This window comes from Marmota flaviventris, chromosome 12 (genome assembly GCF_047511675.1).
Source record: "Marmota flaviventris isolate mMarFla1 chromosome 12, mMarFla1.hap1, whole genome shotgun sequence".
NCBI classification, from domain to species: domain Eukaryota; kingdom Metazoa; phylum Chordata; class Mammalia; order Rodentia; family Sciuridae; genus Marmota; species Marmota flaviventris.
The window spans coordinates 104010317-104018810 of record NC_092509.1 but is presented as its reverse complement, the minus strand read 5'-3'; the positions used below and the strand labels follow the sequence as shown (position 1 = coordinate 104018810).

Genomic DNA, 8494 nt, shown 5'->3' with positions numbered 1-8494 from the left:
AGTCCTAGAATCAGATCATAAGGAAGAAAGAAGAGGTCAGGTGTCTGTTTCCTGCCCACAAATCTTCTCCCTCCACCTTGGTGACCGCTCCCTTCCCACATCCCTTCAAGCCCAGGAGACATACTGTTCCTTGTAGTTTAGGTCCTACCCACACTTTTATTAAACTTTTTAAATTGTTTGAGCTGTGACCTAATGCACCAAGCTGGTGACAATTGGCGGGACCAAGGAAGACAGGAGTCTGGTTTTACTGTAAGGGCAATGAGAATCCATCACAGGGTTTTAAGAAGGAGATGATCTGATTTTATTAACACTCAGTTTCAATTTCTCTCTTGGCTGACTGTACTATGTAAATTTCCAGTAATTTTTCTTTAAGGAAAGAGGCAGGATGTCATATTTTCTGAACCCTCATGTTTTTAAGAATATTGTGTTTGATTCTCTTGTGTGATAACTGGCTAGGGATGGAAGTCTACACATGCTGTTCGTGTCTGCAGTTTGGTGATGGAGAAGACGGAGACACCTAATTTTTGCTTCCTTGCAGGTAACCAGTTTTTCCAGCCTCAGTGCTCATAGGATTTTCCCCTTGGTGCTGGGGATTGGTCTCCAGGCTCCATGCATGGCAGGCAAACGCTCTGCAGAGCTGTGCCCTCAGCCTACAACGCATCTTCACCTGTTCTTACATTTGACAAACGCTTTTGGTCTCATAGGACTTTGAGTTTTAATAAGAAAAAAACCCACGATGCTCATTCTATTTGGGGGGGGGGCACCATGTGATTCTTGTTATCTTCTTCTTTTTCTCCCCTCCTAGCTCCGTCCTCACCCTCTTCATTTACGGGGTGACCTCCCCTCTGCTCTGGGGCAGCCTCCTGAGCCTCTCTTCTCCATCACTGGTTTTCTTCAGGGAATTCCACCACTTACTGCTTCAGTGAAGGGCTTAGTATTTGTGCAACCTGCCTCCTGGCAAATTATTTTACCTTGTCCTTCTTTTCTCGGACCTAAATTGTCTTCCAGATGCATTAATCGTGCTTGACCTTTGCTTTTCTGTGACTTCTTGAGTTATGGAGGCCGTGCTTTTAATCTCACTGCAGGTGCTGATGCACGCCAAGTCGATTTGGTTCTCGCAGTACATCATTTTCAAAATCATGGTCTCCCTTTGTGTCTCAGATAACCGACCCATTCACTGAATTGCCTGAGCACTCATTATGACACTTGCCGTCAGAGAACAAGACAGGTCCCTCTTGTCATGAAGCTCACCCTTAGTGTCAAGTGTCAGAAGGGTTAAATGTTCTGGGAAGGTGGCGGGGAGGGCCTGCAGGGTGCACTCCTGGGAGTCAGCAGAGGCGAAGTCTGACCAAGTCATGAAGGCATTCAGGGAAACCGTCCAAGGCATGACAAGTGAGGCCTTGAGGCGGAAGCACACTGGTGTCTGAGGGCAGTGAAGCCAGCGCAGCACAGCCCAGCCAGGGGACAGGCTCAGAGATCACAAAGGGCTTCAGGAAGACCCGAGACCCACACGCTGCAGAAGGGCCGTGGCTTTCATTCTAGGGAAGGTGTGAAGCCGTGGCAGGCTTTTCCTTTCTCCCGGGATCTCACTGTGTTGCCCAGCTGGTCTCACACTGGAGAGCCCACATGACCCTCCTGCCTCGGCCTTCTGGGTGCTGGGACCTCAGGTGCACAACATCACACCTTCAGCTTTTCCACCGGGGAGACCAAGCAAAGGAATGGCATGACCTGGTTGTATATTAAAGTACGAGAATGAGCTAAGAAAAGAACTGTAAGCAGCTGGGATCAACAGGCCAAGGACCACCCCTACAAAGAGGAACAGAGACCCAGGGCGAAGCCGACACGGCATGAGGGGAGTTAAGGAGGGAATAAAGAGCAGCCAGTCTGCACATACCTGGCACGATCCGGAGGTGCTGGCCCTCCTGGTGTGCAGCGTTCCCCACAGGCCCCGTGTGCACCTTTTCACACACCCTCAGCCGGGGTCTGGCCCATTGCATAACAGGGCACGGTGCCGCCCTGGCGCTGCTCAGCTCTGCGTTTGGCTACTCGTCCAGATCCTCACACCCACGGCTGTTCCCTGCTCCATAGCAGTTTTGAGCATCTAATGGACACTCACGAGGTGTGACTGCTGGCTGCAGGGGATCTGGTACTGCTGCTTCTCCGCATGCCAAGGGGCGGACTTTACTTAATACACCCTCAGGATGCACTTACCAGGGTGCCTCCTGTCTCCAGTCCTGCCGAGAGCCCCGGGAGAGACTGTACATCTCAGGGTACAGGTGCCCCAATATCATCCTCCTATGCTTTTAAAAATTATCAAGAAGACATAGTTTAGTGTGTGGAAAGAGGGAGTCTGCAGGGAATGTGCGATTTCCACATTATTGTGAGAGCAGCACCATGAAGCTGAGGGAAAGGTGCCGAGTTTTCTGCTTGGGACACAGATTAATTTGTCTTTCAAATAGACGTCAGGAGATGAAGCATGAGCGTTCCACCGATTCTCCCTGCCCGCCCCCGCGACTGAGACTCGGTGACTTCACACTGAGAAATTCTCCATTTCATCATTAGGTTGTATTGTACACTGGCATAGTTTTTGGTGAAGGAATACCTTTTCTTTTTCTTAATTTTCCTCCATGTATTTTATTGGCAAATTGGGATGAACTAAACCAGGGGTGATTATGCAGATGTTACTCTAAATAAACTGTGCTTTAAAATTTAGGCAACAGGTGACACATACTGAAAAGCCAAAATGCTTAATTTTCATTTTCTATGAAATAGTTTATTTCACTGTTTACTATGGAGAGGCTACAAATACATATCTTATATGCACACAAAGGACCAAACTTGGCAACACTGGTAAAAAATGGTTATAAGGAATCAAGAAGCTGAAGACCAGGGCACACGACGTTTACATTTGTCAACTCCCAGCATACATCTAAAATGTCAAAGGCACTTAGCAAACAGTTGAGTGAAGGAATGTGGAAGGTAAAAAGAAGACATATACCCAAGACATAAAATCAAGTGCTTGAATTTTGTTTGTTTTTTGACATTTTACTAAAATCTCTGATTTATGCAATTTACTTTGTAGCCCTAAAGTAATTAATATGTGACTTGATTTCATGACCTCTTCAAATGAAAAGAACCTAATGCATATTGTAAAATCAGAATTTTCTATACTGAGTTAGTATAAGAACTATACTCTCTAGGTAAAGCTGAAGGTCCCACTGTTTTGTCAACCATGTCCCCTCTCCAGGGAACAGTGTGGCAGTCGGCTCTTACACTGGTGTTTTTGTGACTTTCAAGCAATGCACACTTATCTAGCCCCTGCTGAGCACGCAGCTCTGTGCAGGGAGCTGGGGAGACACGGGAGCATGGTGTAGTCCTTGCTCTCTAGCTTATGTGTATCCCCTAAAACCGGGTCAGTCATGCTTTCCTTTTAATTTCTACCCATGTGTTCCTCACACTCAGAATCAAAGAGTTTATGTCCATATCCCTCATTCTAATTGATTTTTTTTTTGGGGGGGGGACAGGAAAAACAAAAACAAAGATCGAGTAAGACTAACATTAAACTTAAAAAGCCAGGTATGGTGGCACATGCCTACAGTCCTGGCTACTCTGGAGGCTCAGTCTAAAGGATTCCTGGGGGCCAGGAGTTTGAGTCTAGTGTGGGCAACACAGCAAGACCCCATCTCAAAAACAAAACAAAAAACCCCACCCATACCCTGCATCTGTCTAAGGGCTGGTGCCAGTTTGTCTATGGCACGTAAAAAAACAACTACGTAGGGATCAAGGTGTACAGCACCTGTCAGTCTCTGATGAGCCACGGTGTCTTTAAATTGCTTTGTGGCGATTTCCTGCACTGATGTCAACACCACACAGCGTTCTCAAATGTGTTCATACTGACTCCCGGGTCACAGCCCCCAAGACGTTTCCACGTGAAGACAAAATTAGACGAACAGAACAACCCTGGACTGAGCGATACTCTGACACGACACAATTAGAGACACCTAGTGGCACATGTTCCCAATGTGGAAAGACAATTTCTTGCATATTTTCACCACAGTGTAGCTCCAGATGTGGACACAGAGCCAGGGTGGTGACAGCACATGGAGCCCGCTAAAGAAGGTGCTGGCAACAGAGACCTCAGTCCATGCTCACAGAAGCAGCCACAGGACACCCGCATGCCACACAGGACTCAAAGATGCCAATTTGTGTAATAAAAATGGCAACATTATAATTTCCTAATGCAGCGTACAGAAATGCACAGAAAGACTACACCAGCAGGAGTCCACAGGGAGCTATCGCGAGGGTGTACTAGTTAGCCTCCCTCCGTTGTAGGCAATGTTCTAGCTTTGATATTGAACTTCCCTTTAATAAAGAAATCTCCCTGTTTATAACACCTCAGGGCATTTTCTAGTGAGCTTTGTTAGAAGAGGGGAGCAAAAGCCCATCTGTATTACTGACCGACAATCAGGAGGAGGACCAGTTAGTATTATAATCTCAAAATTGCTGCAAGACGAGGTCTCTGCAGTTAAACACAAGTCATGAGGGCAAGTTTCACACATAAAAACAGTGACCTGATTTCACCCAGTACCAACCACTATTTACAAAGCTATTTGAATTTCTGTGTTCTCTTCACTGTTGTTAAATCCTGACAGTTTTGGAGGTAAACTTCATTTTTTCCAGTGCAGGATGATCTGAGCTGAATGAGAAAAAGAGTGATTAAGGGAGGAATGACGTAGATGTGGCATCAATGTGAACCACTCTGCTTCTTGATCTTAAAACAGCTGTCTCCAGTGTTACTACAATAATGTCACAAAAGTGCCAGCCCGTTTAAGGGTCTCAGGATTAATCAACACCAGGACAGACAAAATGATAAGCTGTGAACCAAGCCACCACTACTGCAAAGTTCCCAGAGTCACCTGTCCACCTCCAGTATTCCCAGCAGCAACATATTTAAATACAAACACAACTGCATATGTACAATAATGCCATATAAATAGTTCCTTTATTTTTATGATTAAAAATTTTAAAAATAATTTTACTTTTTAAATAATTATGTCTTTGAAAGTGGCAGACTTTTACTAAGAGAAACACTAGAAATGTGGAGTCTTTAAGAAATAATCTTCACCTTTGCCAATATATATTTTAAAGAAACCAGATTTCCACACCAACTAATGGAAAATTAACCATTTATAAGTCTGTTCCAAACTAAATAAAATACATACATACATCAGGATTGATTCTGCCAATTCAGTTAAAACATTTCCATTCCTGAACTATTAGCTACTGAAAGTCTAAAAGTGCTCATTTTTTTTTTGCATACCCTCCTTTGTCACAGGATTTACTAGCAGTTCAGATGCTATTTGTATAACTGGCACCTAGAGAAGGTGACGGATATCAGAAACTTCACCCTTGGTATGTAAGGCCTAGATCTCTTCCAATGCTTCAAGCACATTATAAAATTTAGCTATTTAGATCTTTATAATTTAAGTGTCCTAAGTATTTTTTGACCCACTTTCTCCAAATTTCTTTCTATTCTAAATAGAACATTTTGCCTCTTGGTACTAATAATGTAGAATTAATCAAGCAAACACATTCAAACTCTATGTTTTGGACATTTTAAATTAAAATGATCAAAGAAATGAAATCTGTTAAACTGGATTGTTCATTAACTCTCTTAAATATTGGTGAATTCCAGGAGCCTATTTCTGCCCCCTCCAACCTAGGATGTCCATGTGCACAAGTTCCTGAAGAATCTGGTTTTATCACAATGCTTCCTCCTCACACGCTTATTCTGCATCTTCACTTGTTTGAACAGTACAAGGAGGTTGGTGCATTTTTAAATTAATGTACTTTATCGTTATAAAAACACGCTGAGATTAACGGTGACCCCGTAGCGTTAGGCTGCTGACTGGTCGTCTACAGAAGGGCCTACGCCCCTAAGTTTTACTACTCACTCCCGTCGGCTCTTCTGACTAGACTGTGCAACATCTGCTCCTGTGAGGAGGATCAGAACACAGACAGGAAATCCGAACAGCTGACTGGGCTCACCTTAGCATTTCAGGCAAAAAGGTTAAAGTCAAAGAGAAAAACTACTAACCAAAGTAAAATTAAGGAAAAAGTTACCTGTGGATTTTATTCACACACACTAGGACTGGTCCCTTCTTATTGGAGTTAACTGACAACTGACTAGACCACAACTGGTAGCTATGAGAACTGGTCACTTTCAAACATGTCAACAACATTCTCCAATAATTTTATTGTCTCCAGATTATGGTGCTATACTAGGCCTTTTTTCTGTTTGAATTTCCCATTTCTATAATCCATTTCCTTGTACAATTAGAAGTGGGTTTACTGGAATGTTCTTAGTTATAGCTGAAGGCAGAAACATTGACAACATTTAGCTTTTGTTACACCCATAAACATGTGGAAACTGCTTCAAAGCAACCGTAAAATGAAAAGAATGATATTCTTGCAAATGTTGTGGTTGTGCATCTCTTAGCTTAATAGTCTGGTATGCTACACAGGCTTCCTGACCCCAGACTGACCCCATCTCCATGCAATAATACAAGTCCTTGTGCCACTAAAACACTGGTATGAAACACTGCCATCAGTATTTAACTATATACACAAATAATGAACTGGCAAGTATCTAGTTTCAAATTAGACCTTGGAATATAGCAACGTAAAGTTATCTTTGTGTTAAACATAATTATCATAAGCACATTTTGTTAGAAAGGAAGCAGTTAACTGAACATTCTCAATGTTCCAATTTGAAGTGATACTTGACTCTTAGTTTCTTGGAAAAGAAGTTTTGAAAGTTATATACATATATTCCATTTAAATTATACAGCAATCTTTTAATTATTATTGTCCCAGATATTGTTTAATGAAGATCTCTGTCATCAAATCAAGTATGGTACTTCACAACTATAAGAACTGTAAGAGAAAGAAAATGAAAAAAGAAGTCAAAATCAGATTCATATAGAAGCAATATTCCTAAATGTAGTTATGTAGTTAGAAAGGGATAACAAGGGCTGGACTTTATACAACTTAAAAACAAGGAAAAAAAATACGAGAATATCACAAAATAACTCAAATATCTAACACAGGCATTTTGATCAAATTATGGCATAACAGCATGTCACTGCCAAAATATGATAAACATATTTAATAACATGAGAAAATGTTCACAATATATTTATTAAGAAATATATACAATATGATCTTAGTTTCTGAAAAACATGTTTATATATAATAGGAAAAGACTAGAAACTACACTGCAGTTTTATTAATGAGTAGCTATCTCTGTATGGTAAGATTATTTTATTTTCTTCTTTACGCTATTCCTTATTTTCCACTTTGACACCACATGCGGTTGATCTTGTTATTTGATACAGTGATATAAAGTTCTATAAAGTTACCATAAACACTAAATTCGTGAATACGAATCACAGCTCCTAGGGAAAACACAGTCCAAAGATCTCATGAGCCTCTGGCTAGGACATTCTTTTTATTTTTTTTGTAGCTACCCCTCTCTTTTTATTCATTCTTTTTAGTTATACATGACAGTAGAATCCGTTTTGACGTAATTGTGAAAACATGGAATATGTCTTGTTCCAATTCAGCCTCCCGGTACCTCCCCTTTTCCTTCCCTCTCCCATCTTCTGTTCCCTTTCCTCTACTAATCTTTCTACCATTTAACCATAGCATTTTTAAAATTAATTTCTTGTGGATGTACCTGATGCTTAGATCCACTGTGGTATATTAATCTAGGAAAGTTACAGCTACCCCTTTTAACAACTAGATTAACAACAAAAGAAATTTTCTTTCTCTGTTAGAAAGCCTTCATAGCAGTTCATTGTCTTCTTCCCATCTTCAGTATAGGTCTAGTCTTTTTCCAAAACTGTGTGCCTGTGCCTTCTTCCCCTCATCTTCTAAGTCTGTTTAATTTCTTTCCTTTAAGGAACCCATTCTTGTCAACCTATTAATACATAACCCTGTTTTCTGTGTTTCTGTTTAAAGACATTTAATATGTACTTTTGGTTCAAATGACACTGAACTCAAGGCTGACAGCACCAGCTCATGCTGAACAAAGCCTGCCCAACACATGGCTTTCTCTTCGGGCACAGCCTGGCCTTCCTAAACTTACTGCATTAGAGCACACTTGAGAACTGTGGCCACGGGCATTGAAAACTAGGAAATCACCAAAAGTACAAAAAAGGGAAAAACAGGGATTTGTAGACTATAGAAACCCTACTTATTTATGTAAGAGAGCTGAAAGGAGGGGGCAGAGATGGCTTTGTCTGACCTCAGTTGGAAACCTGCATGCAGGAGATTCAAAGAACGCATCTGCTAATGACTGTAAGAGCAACATCAGAAGTGATTTGGGAATCAGAAATAAGTTCTATCTTATTTCACAAACCGAAAACCTACAACTAAACAGACAACTGTACTCTCTTTTTTGGTCCTGGGGATTGAACCCCAGGCACTTTAC

General features: G+C 41.7%; 1 protein-coding gene across 1 annotated transcript in view; it reads right to left on the bottom strand.

Annotated features, from left to right (window-relative positions):
- Positions 1–4983: 4983 nt before the first annotated feature.
- The window catches only part of Vamp4 (vesicle associated membrane protein 4), a 33807-nt gene continuing 30296 nt past the window's right edge, over positions 4984–8494 (bottom strand). The window contains exon 8 of the mRNA XM_027934941.2: positions 4984–6936. Coding sequence (XP_027790742.1) covers positions 6908–6936 — 29 coding nt within the window. The 3' untranslated portion in view covers positions 4984–6907. The remainder of the gene's footprint in view (positions 6937–8494) is intronic.